The sequence below is a fragment of the Phocoena phocoena genome, chromosome 15 (genome assembly GCF_963924675.1).
Source record: "Phocoena phocoena chromosome 15, mPhoPho1.1, whole genome shotgun sequence".
NCBI classification, from domain to species: domain Eukaryota; kingdom Metazoa; phylum Chordata; class Mammalia; order Artiodactyla; family Phocoenidae; genus Phocoena; species Phocoena phocoena.
The window spans coordinates 14,814,349-14,838,740 of NC_089233.1; the positions used below are offsets into that span (position 1 = coordinate 14,814,349).

Sequence of the window (24,392 nt, forward strand, 5' to 3'; positions counted from 1 at the left end):
AACTGCTGAATTAGAAATTTTACAGAAAAAACTTTAAAAAAATGAGGATAGATGAAGCTTTGGGGAAACCTGACAACTGAGGGAAAAGCAGTTTGGTTATACCTATTAAAATCCATACCAAAAAAAAATCTTTGTTTGTTGATTCTTTCATCCTACAGTTAGATATTTATTTTGCAGAAATAATTCAAAGAGGGAAGGGGGTATGAGAAGGGGACTTTAAACAAAGTTGATCAGTGCAGTGTTATTTAGGACATTAAAAAATCTGAAGCCTTGATGTTCACAATAATAAAACACTTAAGAGGATAGACAGTATAAGAGAGTTCACATAAAATTAAGTGAAAAGAGTAGACTACAATGGCAATAGTGGCTATGTAAAGGTGCTGGAATTATGACTGAATATCATATACCATTAATGTTTTCTCAATGCATAATATTTTAAAATAGCTACAGAGTATACAAAATAACAAGGGAAGAGGTTTCCAGGGCAGACTGTTTGGAGTAATAATTTCCCTGAATGCGACTTGTTTTTCTAGGCATCATGGGATGCTGCTGTCCCTGATTAAACACCAACAGATACCAAGTTCAGCATGAGCTTTGTCAAAATCTTAGTGCACCAAGTTTTCACAACACCAAAATGTGTTACAAACCAGTTGTTCTATCACTAACGTGCTTTTATTTAATATAAAGACACACATCAGGGCAAAGACACAAAGTACTAAATGAAATATAACAAACTTATTTTTGTATTTTGCTGTAAAATACTTACCAAGTAATAACTGTAGTATATAAAATATAAGTCCAAAGACACTGTTTGGCTGGTTTAATACACCATCCTTTCCAAAAATGGAACCCAAAAGACCAAATCCTCGACCCCATCTGTAAAATAAAGAAAACCAGTAACCCTATACTTGAGTTTTCCTATTTAAAAAAATGTAGAATTATCTGAGCATATCATGCCCACATACCCATCTGAAACTCTAAATTGCCCATTTCTATATAGTCTCTTTTCCTGACAGCATTAGTATTTGCAGAGGAAGGGCTCTTTCGATTTAAGCCAGGGTCTCTTAGCAGCAGCACCACTGACATGCTGAACTAAACGCTTCTTTGTGGTGGGGGGCTATTCAGTGCCTTACAAGATGTTCAGCAGTATCCGTGGCCTCCACCCACCTGCCAGCTGTGCCTCCCAAAATGTCGTCAGCCATTGCCAAATGTCCCCTGGGGGCAAAATCACCACCAGTTAAAAGTCACTGATGTAAGCTCCCCTAACATAGACCATAATGTTGCCTCCTGACCGGGACATGCATGAGGAAACATATCCTGGGAACATACCTTTAAATGTACAATAGAATATCAGAAACTTAGTCTTTCCCTAGAATCTTATCTCAAGAGTAAAAAGTTGATACATTATTTGCCCCATCAGTTTTTATTTGCAGTTTAACTGAAAATGTTGCATTTGACTTTACATTTTCAGAATCTTATTTTCTTATTAAAAATTAAATTCTGATTTAATAAAATTTGATACAAATATCAAACTAACATTTACTTTGGATAAAAACCTTTGATAATAACTTTAACTCTGAATGAAAGTGCTTTTTAAAATACCAAAAAGAAAATGTTTTCAGTCTGTAGCAAATTACTCAATAAAATCTAAACTTGGGTTCTGAAGACAAACTACCTGAAAATAAGGATAAATAAGTGAATCCTTACTAGTCACACGACTTTAGTGTCTAAGAAAGAGAGTGAAATCTCTTCATAATGATGATGTTGGGAGATAACCCTAGTTTTACAAGCAAGTGAGAACCATGAAGATTGTTATTATACAATTATATGCGTCAAGGAACACAAAATAATCTCGATCATATTTGTTTATTCTTTTACACATCAAATACTCATTGTGTTCCAGGTGCAGACAGTGGGTCAGGTGCTGACTTGTCCCGAGTGAACAAGTCAAAGTGGTGCCCTTGTGGGGCTCATATTCCATTTAGGGAAAAGTAATAGACAAGTAAATGACTAACTTATCTTCAGAAATGGATGCACTATTAACAGATACACAGGAAAGTTGAGAAGGTGGGTTATTCTACATCAGAGCTTTTGAAAATTTTAAACTGCATGCAATCACCTTGGAGTTTTGTTAAAATGCAGATTTTACTGCAGCTGGTCTGTGGTGGGGTGTAGGACTGCATTTCCAAACCAAACAAAACAAAACAAAACGCTCCCATGTGATGCTCCTGCTTCTGGTCTGAGGACCACACTCCGCACCCACTGCTCTAGACGGAGAAGGGGTGGAAGGAGCTACTCCAGCTAGATGGTCAGGGAAGGCCTTTTGCAGGAATTAAATCCTGAATGAAATCCTGAAGCAGCTAATCTCATGAGGAATGCCAAGTACAAAGGCCTGGAAAGAGCTATGAGTGTGTAAAAGAAGACCGTCAAGGCTGACACTGATGAGGGAGAGTGGCAAGAGAATGAGGCACTGTTCCATCATTTATATAATTTATAGCCTTGTTTGTAGGCCATGATGAAGAGTTTGAATTCTATTCTAACTGCAATGGGAAGGCAGTCAGTGGCTTTTAAACAGGAGAGTAATATAAGCTTATTTATGATCACTCTTGACTATTGTGTAAAGACCAAACTGCAGGAGGGCAGGGACAAACTATGCAATCACACTTTGAAGCCCTACTCATCTGAAGTAGGAATTCAAATGTAAATCACCAACTTTGGCAATGGAAATAACTGGGCATAGTGCCAGAATTATCATACATAAACAGAATTTTTATATTCTAAGCATTGGTCTATGCCTAATTATTCACATATGATCATGTGGATATTTTCCTTGAAAGCAAAGCAGTAATCCATAGAATGAATGCATCATTTTATCAAAGTAATACATGCATAAGGTTTAAAAATCGAGTAACACTAAAAGCCTTATAAAACAAAATAGAGATATTTCCTACTCCAGGCCTCTCCACACTCAGCTCTGATCCCCATAGGCAACCACTTTGATACCTTTTAACTGTTTTTCCCTTCTATTTACTTCCACGTTTCTAAATAATATGCTTACACTGCTATTTCTTGATTTATCAGTGTTAAATGCTATCTTTTGACCTTCTAATATGGTAGACCAAAATGTTGCTTTAAAAAAAATACAAACATTTTGACGTGGAAAGCTTCAAATGTATATACATAAAGTGAAAAGAACAGTGTAATAACCTTAGGTCCCTATCACCCAGTTTCGAAAATTGTGCCTTTCTTGTTTTATCTCTACCTCTACCCCCAACCACCTGATGATTATTTTTAGATTTTTTAAGGTAAAATGTACATACATTTAATGCACAAATCTTAACTGTATAATTTTGACAAATACATACACCTGAGTAACCCTGGTATACAAATTGTAATCCTGGTATACTAGTCCTGGTACAGTAATTCTGGAGTGTGAAGTAATTCCAGGAGTGTGAAGTGAGAATATAAGTACCTTTCATAAAAAAAACAAAACAAAAAAACACCTCAACATTCTACAGAGTGCTTCCATCTCCCAAACTAAATTGTTGGTCGCTTTGCAGCAATCCACACTCCTCTCCACCCATAAGCAAGACGCACGTGGCTGCCTAGGCTTGTAGGAATCCAGTCTCGGAACCAAAATTAGATCTCTGGTCTCTTGGATCGCAGTGCTGTGCTCTTTCTCTCATGTTGCATTAAGTTATAAAATGCAGTTACCATTCCAGCATTTTCAACCAAACAGAATAATAGCCTAATTCCTTGATAAATACAATTAATAAAGTTGAATAACGCTTAATAAACTTTGATAAGGCTGATGGAATAACTGTTAGCAAGTGAAATCACTAGCAAAGTAGACTGGCATTACATAAGATTATTTTCCTAGGAAAGGTGAATAAGAGCAGATTTTCATAAATGACACTGTACTTCACAATTGCTAAGGATGGTGTGAGTAATTAAAAACAGTGAATCTTTTTTTCAAGTTGGAACATTTGAAAATACTGTAGTTTTCTCCCACTTCTAAAAGCTATACAAAAGTATATGAAATAAATTTTATGTGCTAACTTTATGCTTGTTTTATCTTAGTTTCTAACCTTTTTCTTCTTGTCCCATCTATATTCAAAACTCTATTATACTAATTATCTGCAGAGTTGCCCCAAGTACTTTATGGAACAAGATGGGATATTAACCAACGGAGCAAAAAGAAATGTTTTCTTAAAGTACTACTTATACAGATGTTCATTTTGCTTCAGTATACTATTGAATAAAATCAATGAAGTGATTATGCAAATGAGAACTTCTCTTTAATCTCTGACTCTAAAAAAAGGATCATCTTTGACCCAAATAGTAACTTCCTTGGATATTCTGTATTTGGGTGCATAAACAACCCATACCTCTTCCCTAGGTATTATGAGAAATTGTTGAAAGGTTTCTAAACACTCCTAATTTTGCCAGAAACAACAAATCTTAAAACCAATTGCTCTCCAACTTGGGTATCCTAGGTCCCTGAACACATGTGATAATGCAATAGACTGAATATAGGAGCTGATGTGAGAATCCAACAGTCTTATCTTATGGCAGGCTTTAAAGAGATTTGCAATAAGAGAAACTAGGCAGTCTTTCCACTATTTTGTGTGTGTGTGTTTGGAAAAAGTTATTATTCATGAAAATATTTTGTTAACATGTAATGGGTTTATTACGTTCCAATGAATGAATACATATTTAAATAATTTCTCAGTTTGTAACTTCTAATACAGTAAATACCAAAGATATAGGGGCTTCCCTGGTGGCGCAGTGGTTAAGAATCTGCCTGCCAACGCAGGGGACATGGGTTCGATCCCTGGACCGGAAAGATCCCACATGCAGCGGAGTAACTAAGCCCATGTGCCACAACTGCTAAGCCTGCGCTCTAGAGCCCGTGAGCCACAACTACTGAGCCCATGCACCACAATTACTGAAGCCCGTGCTCTGCAACAAAGAGAAGCCACCACAATGAGAAGCCCACGCACTGCAACGAAGAGTAGCCCCCGCTCACCACAACTAGAGAAAGCCCGCGCACAGCAACGAAGACCCAACACAGCCAAAAATTTAAAACAAAAATAAAATACTTAAATAAATAAACCCCACAAAGATATAACTCACACAAACAAAACCTTTTAGGGGTATTCAATAAGTATTAAAGATATAAAGGGGTTCTGACATCAAAAAGTTTGAAAAATCACTGCTTTTGACCAATTCTCCCCCCCCCAACAAAAAACAAATCACAGATCAGACAAAATTTTAAAAACTGGGGTGAGATAAAGTAGAAATAGAACAACAATCCTAAAATTTTTGTGAAATCACAAAAGACCCTGAAGAGCCAAAGCAATGTCGAGAAAGAAAAACAAAGCTGGAGGCATCACAGTCTCTGATTTTCAACTATACTACAAAGCTACGGCATTCAAATCAGTATGGTAGTGGCATAAAAAAGAGACACATAGATCAATGGAACAGAATAGAGAGCTCAGAAATAAACCCACATATATACGGTAAATTAATTTATGATAAAGGAGCCAAGAATATAAAATGGGGAAGGATAATGTCTTCAATAAATGGTGCTGGGAAAACTGGACAGCCACATCAAAAGAATGAAACTAGACCACTATATACACCATACACAAAAATTAGCTCAAAATGGATTAAAGACCTGAATGTAAGAACTGAAACCATAATACTCCTAGAAGAAAACATAGGCAGTAAGCTCCCTGACATTAGTCTAGGCAATGATTTTTTGGATTTAACACCAAAAGCAAAGGCAACAAAAACAAAAATAAACAAGTAGGATTACATCAAACTAAAAAGCTGCTGCAGGGCAAAAGGAACCATCAACAAAATGAAAAGGCAACCTACTGAATGGGAGAAAATATTTGCAAATCATATATCTGATAAGGGGTTAATACCCAAAATATATAAAGAACTCATACAATGCAATAGCAAAAAAACAAACAATCTGATTTTTTAAATGGGCAGAGAAACTAAATAGACATTTTTCCAAAGAAGACAGATGGCTAACAAGTACATGAAAAGGTACTCAACATGACTAGTCATCAGGGAAATGTAAATCAAAACCACAATGTTACCTGTTAGAGTGGCTACTATCAAAAAGACAAGAAATAAGCGTTGGTGAGGATGTGGAGAAAAGAGAACCCTTGTACATTGTTGGTGGGAATGTTAATTGGTGCAGCCACTATGGCAAACAGTATGGAGGTTCCTCAAACAACTAAAAATAGAGCTACCACATGATCCAGCAATTCCACTACTGGGTATTTATCCAAAGAAAACAAAAACACTAACTGGAAAAGATGTGTATTATGTTCACTGTAACATTATTTACAATAGCCAAGGCATGGAAACAAACTAAATGTCCATCAATGAGTGAATGGATAAAGGAAATGTGCTGGGTGTGTGTGTATGTGTGTGTGTGTGTGTATGTGTGTGTGTGATTATATATATTACAGAATATTATACAGCCATAAAAAAGAATGAAAGCTTGCCATTTGCAACAACATGGATGGACCTTGAGGGCACTATGCTAAATGAAATAAGTCACACAGAAAAAGAAAAATACTGTATGATCTAACTTATATGTGGGACCTAAAAAAACAACAGATAACAAATGAACAAAAAAACTGAGCTCATGGATATAGAGAACAGATTGGTGGTTGCCTCAGGGAGGGAGTGGGCAAAACTGGTAAAGAGAGTCAAAAGGTACAAATTTCCAGTTACAAAATGAATAAGCCCTGGGGATATAATGTATAGTATGGTGACTACAGTTAAGGATACTGTATTGTATATTTGCAAGTAGCTAGGTAAGTGGATCTTGAAAGTTCTCATCACAAGAAAAGAAATTTTGGGGCTTCCCTGGTGGTGCAGTGGTTGAGAGCCCGCCTGCCGATGCAGGGGACACGGGTTCGTGCCCCAGTCCGGGAAGATCCCACATGCTGCGGAGCGGCTGGGCCCGTGAGCCATGGCCGCTGAGCCTGTGTGTCCGGAGCCTGTGCTCCGCAACGGGAGAGGCCACAATGGTGAGAGGCCCACGTACCGCAAAAAAAAAAAAAAAAAAAAAAAAGAAAAGGAATTTTGTATACCTATGTATGGTGATTGATGTTAACTGGACTTATGGTGATCATTTTGCAATATATACAAATATCAAATCAATGCATTGTACACCTAAAATGATATGTCAATTATACCTCAATAAAATAAATAATATACCTTTTAATAAATTATATTTTTATAGATTCCATGGCTATAACTATTTTCAAAAAAAAGAAAATAACAAATGTTGGCAAGGATGTGGAGATACTGGAACCCTTGTATACTGCTGGTGGGTAAAATGGAGCAGCTGCTGAGGAAAACAATTTTTTGGTTCCTCAAAAAGTTAAACATGGAATTACCATATGACTCAGCAATTCCACTCCTAGGTATATACCCCAAATATTTGAAAACAGGTATTCAAGAAAGTACAAGTACTTGTTCACAGCAGCACTATTCACAATAGCCAAAAGATGGAAACAACTCAATGCCCATTAACTGATGAATGGATACATAAAACACAGTATATCCATACAATGGAATATTATTCAGCCATAAAAAGGAATGAAGTACTGATACATGCTACAACATGGATGAACCTTGAATACATTATGCTAAGTGAAAAATGCCAGACACAAAAGATCACATTTATATGAGAGTTCCAGAACAGACAGATCCATAGAGACAGAAAGTAGGTTTGTGGTTGCCAGGGGCTGGGAGAGGGGGCAGTGAGAAGTGATTGCTTAATTGGTACAGTATCTCCTTTGGGGGTAATCAAAATGTTTTGGAAATGGATAGAGATTATGACTGCACAACACTGCAAGTATACTAAATGTCACTGTACCCTTTAAAATGGTTAATTTTGTGCCAATCTTTCTCAAAGTCTTCCAAAAAATTTGAAGAGGCCAAACTCATCTTATGAGGCCAGCATAATCCTGATACCAAAGCCAAAAAGGATACTACCAGAAAAGAAAATTACAGGCCAATACCCTGATGAATATAGATGCAAAAACTGTCAATAAAATATTACTAGCAGGGACTTCCCTGGTGGCACAGTGGTTAAGAATCCGCCTGCCAATTCAGGGGACACGGTTTTGAGCCCTGGTCTGGGAGGATCCCACATGCCGTGGAGCAACTAAGCCCGTGCACCACAACTACTGAGCCTGCGCTCTAGAGCCCACAAGCCACAACTACTGAGCCCGTGTACTGCAACTACTGAAGCCCGCGCGCCTAGAGCCTATGCTCCGCAACGAGAAGCCACCGCAAAGGGAAGCCCGCACACTGCAATGAAGAGTAGCCCCGCTCGCCGCAACCAGAGAAAGCCCACGCGCAGCAACGAAGACCCAGTGCAGCCAAAATAAATAAATAAATAAATAAATTTATTTTTAAAAGTATTACTAGCAAACCGAATTCAGCAGCATGTTAGAAGGACCGTTCACCGTGAACAAGAGGAATTTACATTCGGGATGCAAGGATGATTCAATATATGCAAATCAATGTGTCATCACATTAATAGAATGAAAGAAAAAACCATATAATAATCTCAACAGACAAAAGCATTTGATAAATTTTACTGCAAACAATCTTTCATCATGGAAAATCTACCAAGGCTCTAATACCATGATTAAAACATTCAGGAGGGCGCCCCTGGTGGCGCAGTGGTTGAGAGTCCTCCTGCCGATGCAGGGGACATGGGTTCGTGCCCCGGTCCGGCAAGATCCCACATGCCGCGGAGCGGCTGGGCCCGTGAGCCATGGCCGCTGAGCCTGCGCGTCCGGTGACTGTGCTCCGCAACGGGAGAGGCCACAACAGTGAGAGGCCCGCGTACCGCAAAAACAAAAAGGAGTTCCCCTGGTATTTTCCTTACTCTGAGGAAGAATTTGTTGAGATGCTTGCTTACACATACCACTTAAAAATATTCTCTCCTGGTTGGGGAACTAAGATCCCAATCCTACATGCCGTGCGGCATGGCCAAAATAATAATTTTTAAAAAATCTTTTTACTTATAAATATATGTAAGGACTTCCCTGGTGGCGCAGTGGTTAAGAATCCGCCTGCCAACGCAGGGGACACGGGTTTGAGCCCTGGTCCGGGAAAATATCACGTGCCATGAAGCAACTAAGCCTGTGCCCCACAACTACTGAGCCTGCGCTCTAGAGCCCACAAGCCACAACTACTGAGCCCGTGCACCACAACTACTGAAACCTGCGAGCCTAGAGCCCGTGCTCTGCAACGAGAAGCCACCGCAATGAGAAGCCCGCGCACCACAACGAAGAGTAGCCCCCACTCACCGCAACTAGAGAAAGCCCGCACACAGTAACAAAGACCCAACGCAGCCATAAATAAATAAATGAATAAATAAATAATTTTTTAAAAATCTATGAATTGCACTTTTTCCCCTGGAGACATCTTCCCTGTAACCCTTGACCTTCCTGATCCACTCCAGAGGACTTGATTTGGGCTGGCTGCTCTCTGGGCTTGCTGCACAGCTGTCATCCTAAGACTTCCAATCTCTTCCCTACACTGAATCTTTCATTTCTTAGGTTTGGCATGCTCCTTTCCCCCTTAGTTTAATCATCTGTTTTGGTGAAACAATCTTCTAATAGCTTCCTTGAGAAAACACATACTAGAGGTAAAATTTCTGAGATGTCGAAAGTCTAAAAATATCTTTCTAGGGAGTTCCCTGGTGGCCTAGTGGTTAGGATTCAGGGCTTTCACTGCTGTGGCCCGGGTTCAATCCCTGGCTGGAGAACTGAGATCCTGCAAGCCATGTGGCACGGTCAAAGAATATATATATATTTCTTCTACCATCACACTGGACTGACATTTTGTTTGGGTATATAATTACAAATTTAAAATAATTTTCCTTCAGAATTTTTAAAGACATCATTCCACTATCCTACTTCCAGAGTTGGTCCTTGAAAAATCTGATGCCACCCTGACCTTTGAATATGACCTGTTTTTGTCCCTCCATGAAGCTTTAAGAAACTGCATGTTAATTCTAGTGATATAAAATTTCACAAAGGATATGCCTTGTTGTGGGTCTTCAGTCATTCATTGTGAAGGGCCCTTAGTAGGCTCTTTCAGTATAGAAATTTGTGTTCTTCAGTACAGACAATTTTCACATATGATTTAGGCAACTGCTGGACTTCTAAAACAGAACCTCTAATTTTCTTTTACTTTTCCTTCTATTTGCCATCTCTCTTTCCTTTGGTTCCATTTTCTAGGAGATTAACATGATGTAATCTTCCAAGTAATCTTAATTCATTTATTAAACTTATTGCTACTGTACACTGTATTCTTATTCTCTGATGGTTCCTTTTACATAAATAGCATCTTGCTTTGTTTCTGGGTAACCACTTTTATTTCTTAGATTTAATGAGATAAAACCATTTATGTTTATTTTAAGTTTACTTCAGGCAGCTTCATTTTCTGTTTCCTCTGAGTTCCTTGGTGTGTGTCTATGTGTATCTGTCTCTCACACTGAAGACTTTTCTCAAATGTCTGAGGACCCTTAACTGTCAAGTCATCTGTAGACCAAGGCATTAAAAATATGAATGCTGGGACTTCCCTAGTGGTGCAGTGGTTAAGAATCTGTCTGCCAATGCAGGGGACACAGGTTCAAGCCCTGGTCTGGGAAGATCCCACATGCTGCAGAGCAACTGAGCCCGTGCGCCACAACTACTGAGCCTGTGCTCTAGAGCCCGTGAGCCACAACTACTGAAGCCCTCATGCCTAGAGCCTGTGCTCCGCAACAAGAGAAGCCACTGCAATGAGAAGCACGTGCACAACGAAGAGTAGCCCCCCCACTCGCTGCAACTAGAGAAAGCCTGCGCGCAGCAACGAAGACCCAATGCAGCCAAAAATAAATACATAAATTTATAATAAAAAAAAATGAATGCCAATTCCAGTGCTGGACAAAATAGATTATGCCCACCATAGCCTCTCTCTCTCACTGATTACAACTGAAAATTGGAAAGAATATGAAAACCAACCACCTGAGAACTCTAAAAAGTAAAAACAGTAAGTGAACAGGGGAGAGAAGTTGAAACTTGAACAACCAGTACTGTGGAGTTTTCTGGGGGTTTTCCCCTCTTCTATCTTCTGCCTTTGAAGCAAGAGTAGCCCAAGTTTCAGAATTGCCCAAGAGTAGTAGACAGCCAAAAAAAGCCCCTCTTTCTGGCTAGAAGATGAAGAAAAGGGACCCATGTGAGCTGAGTAGTGTGAGGCGGGCAACCACAGTTTGTTTTCATATTATTTTTTCCCTCCTGGCCTTGCTTAAGGGTGAGCAAGGGTTCTGAAACTGCAGCTCAGGGATGACAGTCCAGGTACCTCAAATTGAGAGAAAACCTGTCTCTGCCTGGAAGAAATGAGAAAAGGGGCCCTTGTGGTCTTAAGCAAGTAAGGGGAATCCTGTCATTTTTGTTCTCTTTTCTCTCACTGCTTTACCCTGAGGGTGAAATCTGTCATGTGGAACTATGTGACAGCAAGGGGAGTAAAATGCTCTGTGAGAAACCTGTCTTTCTAGCTAGAGAAACTGGAAAAGGGGCCGCTGGGAACCAGAGGTTAGGAAGAAAATCCCAGCAAGGAGGAAGCCAAAGAAAGGATCTCCTAATTTTGTATAGCAACTAACACAAGTCCCAGTCTCACCCCTGAGCTGCAAAATCATGGAACAGAACCAAAGAAGCCCACCAAAGTCTTTGAGAACTAAACACCACTCAAGTTGAAGACTGACTATTGAGTGGGGCATGTGAGGGCAAAGGCTTTGAAAATGCAAGTGACATTGAAACTATCGCCCACAGAGGAGGTAGAACTTGTAGTCTTAATCTAACTGGTTTGATTGCGTGTTAAAACAAAAATCAATATTCTCAAGATTTTAACAGAAGCCAGAGTCTAAAAGCAAAATATTCAAGATACATTCCAAATGAGTTGAGGATATATTCCAAAATTATATGACGTACAATGAACCGAAAAAAGAAAAAGTGACCAATTCTCAGGGGAAAATAAAAGGTGTCAATCCTAAAATGACATAGATATTGGAGTTATCAGAAAAAGATTTAAAACAGTTGTATCTATGTTCCACAAGGTGAAGGTAATGAAAAATGACCGGAAAGATGGAAGTTCTCAGAAGAGAAAGAATAACTATAAAACAGGAACCAAATGGAAATTATATAACAATGAAAGATCTGAAATTAAAAATTCACTAGATGAAGTCAAAAGCAGAATGAAGATGGCAAAGGGGAAGATTCAGTGAGCTGAAAGATTGATCAATAGAAATTATCCAACCTGAAGAACAGAGAAAAAGAAAAAAAAAATGAACAGGCACTTAGGAACTTCTAGGACAATACCAAACAGTCTAACATTTATGTTACTGGATTCCCAGAAGGGGACAGAAAAAGAGATAGAGGCACAAAAGTTTTTTAAGAAATAGTGGCTTAAACTCCTCAAATTTAGCAAAATACAAACATTATGGATTAAAAACAAAAAACTCAGGGACTTCCCTGGTGGCACAGTGGTTAAGAATCCACCTGCCAATGCAGGGGACATGGGTTCAATCCCTGCTCCAGGAAGATCCCACATACCGCGGAGCAGCTAAGCCCGTGTGCCACAACTACTGAGCCTGCGCTCTAGAGCCCACATGCCACAACTACTGAGCCCGAGTGCCATAATACTGAAGCCCATGTGCCTAGAGCCCGTGCTCTGCAACAAGAGAAGCCACCACAATGAGAAGCCCACGCACTGCAACAAAGAGTGGCCCCTGCTCGCCACAACTAGAGAAAGCCCATGCACAATAACGAAGACTCAACACAGACAAAATTAATTTTTTTAAAATTAAAAAAAGAAATATTAAAAAAATTTAAATTAAAAAAAAAACTCAGTGAACATAAAAGTGTTGATAAACTCAAAGAACATCATACCCAGACCAACCTGATCTGACATTTGTAGAACATTCCACCCAACAGTAGCAGAATATATATTCTTTTCAAATACAAATCAAGATAAACCACACTATAAACAAAACACAAACATATTATATACAAACCTTAACAAATTTAACTAATTGAAATCATACAAAGTATACCCTCTGACCATAATGAAAATTAAACTAGAAACCAGTAACAGAAACGTATCTTAAAAATGCCACCAATTATTTGGAAATTAAACAACACACTTCTTTTTTTTTTTTTTTTCTTCAACACACTTCTTAAAAAAAAAAAAATCCACAGGTCAAAGACAAAGTCTCAAGGAAATTAGAAAATATTTTGAACTGAATAAAAATATAACATATCAAAAGTGGTGGTATGCAGCTAAAGCGGTGCTTAGAGGGAAATTTATAGTATTAAAAGAAGGAAGGAGGGAAAATAAGATTAGAGCAGAAATCAATGAAGTTGAAACAGAAAAACAATAACGTAAATGAAATAAAAAGCTGGTTCTTTGAAATGATTAATAAAAATTGCTAAATCTCTAGCTACACTTGACAAAGAGAAAAAGAAAGAGAGAAGACAAAAGGTATCAATATCAGAAATGAAAGAGGGGATATCATTACAGACAGGTACAGACATTAAAAGGATAATAAGGGAATACTACAAACAATTCTATGCCCACAAGTTTGACAACTTAGATGAAATGGACAAATACTTTGAAATTCACAAATACCAGAACTCACTGAAGAAGAAAAAGAGAATCTCAATAGCACTATTAATAGTTTAGAATCTTTCAAGAAAACAAAAACTCTCTAGGTCTAGATGGTTGCACTGGCAAATTCTACTATATATATATATATATATATATATATATATGGAAGAAATAATACCAATTCTACACAATCTCTTCCAGAAAATAATCTCTTCCAGAAAACAGAAGAGGATGCAATACTTCTCAACTCAACGTATGAGGCGAGCATTATGTTGACATCAAAACCAGACAAAAACATTACAAGAAGCAAACAAAAACAAAAAAAAATTACAGAACAACATCTCACTCATGAAAATAGACACAAAAATCCTCAACAAAATATTGTAAATCAAATCCAGCAATATACATATAGGATAATACATCATGACCAAGGGGGATTAATTGTGAGAATGCAAAGCTGGTTCAACATTTAAAAATCTATCAGTGTGATTCATCATATTAACAAACTAAAGAAAAAAAACCACATGATGATCTCAGTAGATACAGATAATGCATCTGACAAAATGCAACATCCATTCATGATTTTTTAAATGCTTAACAAACTAGGAAGAGAAGGGGTTTTCTTTGATCTGATAAAGGTCATCTACAAAAACCCTACAGCTAACATCACATTCAATAGGGAAAGACTAAATCTTTTTTTTCCCTAAGATCAGAAACTAAATTAAAGATGTCTGCTCTCACCACTCCTATTCAACACTGTACTGAAAGTCCTAGCCAGTACAATTAGGGAAGAAAATAAAGGCATACCAATTAGAAAGGGAGAAATAAAACTCTTTTTGCAAGACCACAGGATTGTCTACATAGAATATCCCAAGTGAGAGACTGAATATACAAACGGACAATAGCCAGACCACATCCAAAAACAACTCTGACCCACAGCCTCTGCAGCAACCAGTCCAGGAAGCCAAACCACAACTTCTTTTTTTTTTTTTTTTTTGCGGTACGCGGGCCTCTCACTGTTGTGGCCTCTCCCATTGAGGAGCACAGGCTCCGGACGCGCAGGCTCAGCGGCCATGGATCGCAGGCCTAGCCGCTCCGCGGCATGTGGGATCTTCCCGGACCGGGGCACGAACCCGTGTCCTCTGCATCGGAGGCGGACTCCTAACCACTGCGCCACCAGGGAAGCCCCTAAACCACAACTTCTATAGCAATCAGATCCAAACAGCCAGGCCTTGATCAATAACTGTCAGCTTCCCTAATTTTTGCCCCCACTTCCAATTTAGGACCAACCAGAGAAAGCCAAATATGCTCCCCTAACCAACCACACAGGATGCCCGACTTCTACTTAGGCCTGCTTCCAGCTTCCTCTGCCAACAACTTCCAATTAAGACAACCTGAAGCTTTCTCTTTTTTCCATTCTAAAGCTTTTATACTCTCCTTTTAGATTTCCTTTTGAGTCTGTGCCAAATGCAAGTAATGGTGGCTGGTGCCCTACTTGTTCTTATTTGGGTGGTCTTCATTTATTTCCATACCATGAATCTACTAAAAAGCTCCTAGGGCTTCCCTGGTGGCGCAGTGGTTGAGAGTCCGCCTGCCGATGTAGGGGACATGGGTTCGTGCCCCGTTCCAGGAGGATCCCACATGCCGCGGAGCGGCTAGGACCGTGAGCCATGGCCGCTGGGCCTGCGCGTCCGGAGCCTGTGCTCTGCAACGGGAGAGGCCACAACAGTGAGAGGCCCGCATACTGCAAAAAAAAAAAGCTCCTAGAATTAACAGGTGAGTGAGTTTATAAGGTTCTACAACACAAGGTCAGTATACAAAAATCAACTGTATTTCTATATATTAGAAATGAATTTTTGGAAATAAAACATTCAAAATTATAATTTACAATAGTACAAAATACATAGGCACGAATCTAACAACATATGTGTAGTTTCTGTATGCTGAAAATTAGAAAACATTGATAAAATAAAGAAGACCTACATAGATGGAGAAAGACTGGAAAACTCAATATTGTTAGGATACTAACTCTGCTCAGACTGCAGTGCAGATTCAATGCAATTCTGATCAAAATACCAGTGGGATTTTTGGTAGACAGTGACAAATATTTACATAGAAAGGTAGAGAAGGGAATTCCCTTGCAGTCCAGTGGTTAGGACTCTGCACTTTCACTGCCAAAGATGCAGGTTTGATCCCTGGTCAGGGAACTAAGATCCTGCAAACCACGTGGCTCGCCACCCCCACCCCCCAAAAAAAGGTAAAGGAACGAGAAAAGTCAAAACATTTTTGAAAAAGAATACAGCTGGAGAAAACACTAATTTCAAGATATTGTAAAGCTATAGTAATCAAGATAGTGTGCTACTGGAAAAAGGACAGACTCAGAGATCACAGAGCAGAATATAGAGCTCAGAAGTAGATACAATTGGTGATTTTAACAAAAGTGCAAAGACAACTTAATGGAGAAAGAAACCTCAAGCACTATTCTCAATAGAGAAGATTAGAAGGTGGACTTTGAAACTTAAAAACATTTGCTTTGTGAAAGGCACTGTTAAGAAAATGAAAAGATAAGCCAGAGACTGAGAGAAAATACCTGGACATTACATATAAAACAAAGGACTTTTATCCAGAATACATAAAGATCTCTAAAACCTCAACCATAAAAAAAAACCCAACTTAGGTTAAAAAAAAAAAAAAAGCAAACGATTTCAATAAGCACATCACCATATAGAGAGAGATGACATATAAGTACAGGGAAAGATGCTCAACATCTTTAGTCATTAAGAAAAATGCAAATTAAAATTCCAATGACATACCACTACACACCTACCAGAATGGTAAATAAACACAATAAAACAAAACATACACACCGAAGTGCTCATAAGGATTCAAAGCAAATGGAACTCTCATACATTGTTGGTTGTCATGCAAAATGGTATAGTCATTTGGAAAACAAATTGGCAGTTTTTTATGAAGTTAAACATACACTTATCACATGACCCAGCACTCCCACTGGTTGTTTACCCAAGAGAAATGAAAACTTATGCTCACAAAAAAATCTGATTGTAAAAGTTTATAATAACTTTATAATGGCCAAAAATTGGAAACAACCCAATTGTCCTTCAATAGGTAAATGGATGAACAAACTAGTACATATCACGGACTATCACTCAGTCATAAAAGGAAATGACTACTGATACATGCAACAACATGGATCAACTACAAACACATTATGCTAAGTTAACAAAGCCAAACTCAAAGCTAGATACTGTAAAATTCCATTCAAATGATATTTTGGAAAAGGCAAAACTTATAAGGACAGAGAATAGATCAATGTTTCCCAGGGGTTAGGGATGGAAGAGGGGCTGACTAAAAAGGGGAACTGTTCTGATGTTGATGGTACCGGTGGCTACCTGACTGCATCTGTCTAAATTCAACAAACTGGAAGCCAAATAGCCAATTTCCTTTATGTAAATTTAAATTAATTTTTAAAGTAATTTAGATCTTAAAAGCAGAATGGAATTTTTATTATTATGTACGGTTTTGTCAACATTAGATGTTACTATAGGTGGGTTATTAGGTAGAGAGCTAATCATATCATTAAAGGTCCCTGAATGTCAGTATCTGTACTTCTTTTTTTTTTGGAAAATAAATGTTTCTCTAGGGAACAAAAAAAAACCACCAGTCTCCTACTGTTAGCGGTAGGGATATGGCTGAAGATGCCTGGCTGCTAGTCTTCTTAGAGCTGTGTCTACTTTCCCATTCTTTTTGTCTTTGTGGTTTTATACAATTTCTTTTATTCCTTTACTCTCATTTCCTTGGAATTTCCTGAGGGTGTAGAGATAAACACATGCATAAAATCCATTATGTTTATCCAGAAATCTAAAATTCACTTATTCAAATTTTATCAAATTTATCAAAGCAGATGTTTGAAGCAGTAAGGCTGTGAAGTTGGACATATAAATGCATGAAGCACAGTCCATACCCTCAAGAAGCTTTGTCTTAAAGAACAGAGAGAAAAATGACATCCAGAAACATAATGCAAACTAATAAATACTGTAAAGTACCTATTTTCCTAAGTGAAGAAGGTTTAATTCTGCCTGAGAGGGTTAACAAGGGATTGTGGCACTGGTATATAGCACAGATTGATCCAAGGGGTCCCAATTCAAAACAGTGAGACCAATTTGTAAACTACTGTAATAATTTAGGGGAAATATGAAGGTCTGAACTAGAAGTAAGAGTACTAAAGATGGATCCAAAAGATCGTTAGGAAGTAAAATTGAGAGGATTTGATAATGTACTGAATTATGGAGGAAGGATGACTGACTCCCAAGTTTCCAGGATGACTGGGTAGACGGTGAGGACATTCATGAGACAAACACAGGAGGAAGAACGATGGAGGATGGAGTTGAGTTTTGACATTTTGAGCTTTCATGTCTCTGAGCCACACACATAATTGTGCTTAATAAGCAGCCAAAAAGAAGAATCTGAAGGATTATAAATCGGTCTAAAATGTGGATTTAGAATTGCGGTTCTAAAAACTACAGCCACGAATAAGATGGCTCAGGGAGTCAAGTTAATTGGGATAGATCATGTGGCCCACAAAACCTCAAATAATTGCTATCTGGCCCTTTAAAGAAAAAGTCAGCCACAGAGAAATACAAATATCATAATCTAAAAAAAAAAATTATACAAATGAACTTATTTACAAAACAGAAATAGACTCACAGACTTAGAGAATGAACGTACGGTTAGTGGGGAAGGTTTGGGGGGGAGAGATAGATTGAGAGCTTGGGACTGACATGTTCACACTGCTATATTTAAAACAGATAACCAACAAGGACCTACTGTTAAAAAAAAAAAGAAAAAGTCAGCCAATCTTTGTATTTGACCAGAATAATGTCACTATTGATAAAGATTATGCAGTTACAGAATGTAAAGATAGACTGTCCAGACTAACAGAGGGTAAAAACTAACCAAAAAAAAAAAAGAAAAGAAAAGAAAACTACCAATTGTGAGGCCATCAGAGGTCTCACAAATTGCTATTTAGCTTGGGGCATTGGTCATGGTCAAGGGCCTCGCTTTGGGTTTCAAATCTCAAAACCTGAAAAGCCTTGAGAAGCTATTTCCAGACTCAGTAAGCCATGAATGAAGATATTAGACCATTGAGTCTCCACTGCGAAGCCTGCCCTCGCTAAGTCACCCTATCCAATAAGCTCATAAGAACCAATACATTAAAGCTCTAGGAAGGCACCACCTCATTTCCCCATACCTGAAGGGAAAGCTTCATAATCAGGAGAGGAAATCTGGTAGGCCATCTTTATCTCAGAAACTATCAGGACCCTTCTCATTATGCCTCACGTCATCCCTTTTACCTGTCACTGCCAGAAGGTCAGACTTCCTAAATCAGGCATCATCACATGAATCTCACACTGCTCTGTACTTCCCATTAAAATCTAGTATCTCATTCTTCTCCCCTACCTCCCAAACCTCTCAGTTATATCTTCTGAAATCCTGTTCACTGACCCGTCAGCTCTTCACTTTTAAAAAACCCTCTTCTGCCTTCTTTAGCTGACAACATGAATTCCTTTACAGTCCATTCACATGCTGACACGTTTTTGTCTCATATGCATTTGTCAGAGCCAGGAAGGAAAATATGCTCCTTCCTTCTGATTTTTGCTTTCAAGTCTTTACCTCTCTTTCCCTCTTGCAAAACTCCCTGCTCCTTGCAGTTGTGTTTCAATATACAAGCTCAGCCACCACTCTCACTGTTGCCACCTACCAACCTTGTAATCCCATTGACAGTCATACTCTCACACCCTTACATTCAAGGAAGCCTTTGGCAGGATCCTGGTTCATAGGCTTTCTCTCCTCCCCAGCTCCCATAATCTTTTGGAGAGACTTCAACATCACACAGATGAACCAGCCAACCACATCAATTACCCACTTAGTAACTCCAAGTCAGTCATCCATTCCCATGATCAAACCTTCCACTTTGTTGTCACCAGAAACAGAGGAGAAAACAGGACAGAAACAATATTTGAAGAAACAGATAATGGTTAAGAATTTTCCAAAACTGAAGACAAATACCAAGCCATAGATTCAAGAGGTGCCGAATCCCAAGCAGTACATCTAAAGAAAAACACACACAGGAATATCATAGTAAAACTCCAGAAAACAAAAGAAAATTAGACATCTTAAAAAGCAGCCAGAGGCTTCCCTGGTGGCGCAGTGGTTGAGAGTCCGCCTGCCGATGCAGGGGACGCGGGTTCGTGCCCCGGTCCGGGAAGATACCACGTGCCACAGAGCGGGCTGGGCCCGTGAGCCATGGCTGCTGAGCCTGAGCGTCTGGAGCCTGTGCTCCACAATGGGAGAGGCCACAACAGTGAGAGGCCCGCGTACCGCAAAAAAAAAAAAAAAAAAAAAAGCAGCCAGGGTGGGGCTGGGGGGCATAAAAGGACACATTGCTCTTAAATCAGCAACAATAAGGCTGACAGCTAACACCAACAGAAAGGGAAGCCAAAAGACAATGAACTGCCAACCTACAATTCTATATCAAGTCTAAATATCATTTGAAAATGAAGGGAAATACTTTCTCATATGAGTAAAAACTGAATGTGTTCACTAGAAGATCCACACTAAAAACAGTTCTTCAGGCAAAAGAAATATGACCCCAGAAAGAAGCACTGCAAACTGGAAGAATGAAGACAAAAAGGAGAAATATGAGGGAAGAGCTAAATGAATACGGACTATACAGAACAATGTTAATATCTTGTGGGGTCACAGATATGTAGAATTAAATGACAATAACAACATAAAAGGTAGGATTGTGGTAGATGAAGCATAAATATTCCAAGGTCCATGCACTGACAGAGAAGTGATAAAACTATTAATTCATACTAGACCTCAATAATCCAAGGATGCATGTTATAATCTGTAGGGTAATGACAAAAAGGATATTAATGAATGTATATGAATAAGATAACACAGTGGGGAAATGGAATAATAAAAATGTTTGATTAATCCAAGAGAAGACAAGAAAGAAAAATAAACACAACTGGTGGGAGAAACAGAAATTGTTAGATGTTATTTTTAAATCCAAATATATCAGTAATTAAACTGACCACGTAAAAAGTCTGTTAAAATACCTACTAAGAATATCACTACCAACAGTTGTGGGTTTTAGCTAACTCTGTTTAAAGGGAATTTATAACCATAACTGCATGCATTAGTGATATAATTATTAATCTCAGAAAGTTAGAAAAATAACAGCAAATTAAACCTCCCCAAAGTGGAGGAAACTAATAAATGTAAGATAAGTAGTCAATGAAGTAGGAAGCAAGTATAATGGCACAAACCAAAGATTAATAAAAGGGATCAATGCCTATAAAGGCCCATCTTTAATTAAAAAAAGAGGAAAACAGTTTCAGGAATGAGAAAGGGTAAGCCACTTACAGAAACTACTTAACTTTCATCTTTCAGATCCCAGCTTCTGACACTTGACCAGGGAAGCGCCTCCCCACCCCTCTTGTCAGCTTCCTAGGTTTTATACTCTCATACAACCAAGCTCCTTTCCTGGAGAGCTTTTATCTCAGATTTTGTACATACATTTATGCGCTAATTACTGTGTTGCCGTACTAGTCTCTGCTCCATACTCCATGAGGAGAGGGACCACTCACTACTGACTACCCAATGTCTAGCACAGTGTACAGCATGCCATAGAGTAGGCACTCAACACTCATTTCCACAAATACTGAATGCCCACCATGTGCTTGGTACTGTTTTAGATGCCCAGAATAAGCAAAATAGACAAAATTCTATGTCCTCACGGAGTTTACATTCTCATGGAAGGAGAGACAAGCAAACAAGTAAAGTATATACTATGCCGGATGGGGATAAACAGAAACAAAGTCGAGATGAGTTTAGGGCTGAAAGAACTGCAATTTAAACTTTACATTTAAATTGTGAAGTCGGGGGGGGGGGGGGGGGGGGGTCAGGGAAAGCCTCCCTGAGGTGAAAAAGCAAACCATGCCCACCTGGCAGGTTTCAAGAACAGTCAGGAAGTATGGATGGAACAGAGTGAGCAAATGAAAGAAGGTAATAGGAGATAAAGGAAAAAAAAAAGAAAAAACCAGGGCAAGGGTCACAGAAGATCATGTAGGGTGTTTAGGCCATTATTATGACTTTGACTCTTACTCTGAATGAAACAGGAAGCTAATTTGCGGGTTTAGCCACTGTTTATATTTTTAAAGGATCACTCTGACTGCTGTATTTAAAACAGGCTATGAGGGAGAAAGCTGGAAATAAGGAGTCCACTTATGAGATTACTGCAATAATCCCAGAAAGAGATTATGGAGGCAGATGACGGCAGTGGAGATGACGGCGAAAAATGGTTATTCCCAGGATAAATTTTGAAGATATAGCCACCAAATTTTGAAGATATATTGCTCACAGACTGGTTGTGCAGTGTGAGACAATGAAAATGGTCTAAGATGATACGAGGATTTTGATTTGAGCTGCTAGAAAGCTGGCTCTTTTGAGATGTGAAAGAGAAGACTTTAGGGAAATGACAAGAGAGAGAATCCAGTTCTAGAAACATCAAGTTTGAATTGCCTTTCATATATCCAAGTAGAGATGTCAGGTAGGCAATTGGATTTATGAGTTTATAGTTTAAGAAATTTGGGAGTTGTCAGCATATAGGTGGTATTCAAAGTCATGAGACTGAAATGATATCACCAAGTAACTTTTGATATAAATGAATCAGTTCATCAATCAATGACTAATAAACATGACTATTAGTCATCAGGGCTGTCAAGGGTGAAAAAGTGGTGGTTAACTTGGGAACCTGAGCTTCTGCTGGAGTGAAAAAAACTACGCTATTTGTTTTGGTTTTTAAAGAATCTTTCTTTGCCTTCAGATATTCTCAAATACCACCTTTAAGGAAAAAACTGCATAGCCAACATTAAGGCAAGGCAAGTTTCTTCTTATTTGTTCTCCAAAGTTAGTAGATTTCCCCTTAACTGGCACCATGTTATCTGCACTCTGTATATACCTTGAAATGGATGCTGTACATGTCTTATCAAATCCTGGCTGCAAAAAGTACCCTTTGTGGGGAATGTCTGAAGATCATCCCAAACATTCATCTATGGATTTTAATTTGAAATCAACTTGGACCATCAGAAATCTATGCTTTTGGACAATACTGTCTCTATGTAAAGTTGCTTGCACTGAGTTTCATGTTGGCATTATGTCTTGGTGATTCCTAAAGGAAACAGTCATATGAATGAACTCCTTTACAATTGACCCTTGAATAACACAGGTTTGAACTACATAGGTCCACTTATATGCAGATTTTTTTCAATAAATACATATAGTACTACATGATCTGAGATTGGTTGAATCCGAGGATGTGGAACCATGAATACAGAGAGAGCCAACTGTGGGCCTTGAGCATCTGTGGATTTTAGTATCCACAGCAGGTCCTGGAGCCAATCCCCTGTGGATACCGAGGGAATACCTGTACTTTGTTTCCTATAGGAATGCTGCTGAAAACATTGTCTACATGTCTCTGTGTCCTTTATGTGAAACCCTGCAAGACATTTCTTTTATAGTTAATAGGGAAAAAACTGCCTCCCCTGATGAGTTATAGGCAATGTTTTGTTTTGGTTTTTTTAGACAAGACTGCCATGAAGTATATAATGTATGATCCCATTTATATGATATTCTAGAACAAGTAAAACTATAGTAGAAAAATAACGCCACACCAATGGCTATCTCTGGAATGTTGGGGGGTAAGGGGGGGATTGACTGGCCAGAGAAATGATGAAACTTCCCAGGGTTATGGTAATGCCTCTACATCAAGATTTCTCAAAAGTGGCACTATAGACAACTGTAACTAGACTCTACCCACTAGATGTCAGCACTACCCCATCCTTACCCTGCCCAGCTTGGACAACCAAAAATAGCTCCAGACATTGTCAAATGTCCCCTTGGAGGCCAAACTGCCCCTAAATGAATACAATCGCCCTATATCTTGACAGAATTTTGGCTTACATAGGTGCATGATTTGGTAAAACTCAGAGAACATACACTTGTAATCTGTGTATTGCATTGTATGTGTATTTTAGCTCAAAAGAAAACAGACTGTAAACAAACAATAAACTCTAGTTAATGATATGTATGCTGACATTTTTAGGAGAAAGATTTTAGTGGTAGTCGGATAGAGGTATAGATACTTGTATAGGCATGTAATAATGCAAGTATAGTAAAATGTTAAAGGTAGAATCTACGTGGTGGGTATACAGGCACTCTATAAAATTCTTTAAACTTTTCTGTATGCTTGAAAATTTTCCTGACAAAATGTTGGGTCACTCTTACACATTTCATCACACATTCTCATCCATTACATAAATCAGAAGATACCCAGTGGTGCTAGTTCACAAACATGGGGGTAAGTATGCAGTGAAAAGTGACAGCTGTGGGCTTCCCTGGTGGCGCAGTGGTTGAGAGTCCGCCTTCCAATGCCGGGGACACGGGTTCGTCCCCCGGTCCGGGAAGATCCCACATGTCGCAGAGCGGCTGGGCCCGTGAGCCATGGCCGCTGGGCCTGTGCGTCCGGAGCCTGTGCTCCGCAACGGGAGAGGCCACAACAGTGAGAGGCCCGTGTACCGCAAAAAAAAAACAACAAAAAA

General features: G+C 38.8%; 1 protein-coding gene across 1 annotated transcript in view; it reads right to left on the minus strand.

Annotated features, from left to right (window-relative positions):
• VKORC1L1 (vitamin K epoxide reductase complex subunit 1 like 1) overlaps positions 1-24,392 on the minus strand; it is a 59,127-nt gene that overhangs the window by 5,030 nt on the left and 29,705 nt on the right. Inside the window, exon 2 of the mRNA XM_065893084.1 lies at positions 767-876. Within this exon, the coding sequence (XP_065749156.1) occupies positions 767-876 (110 nt within the window). The remainder of the gene's footprint in view (positions 1-766; positions 877-24,392) is intronic.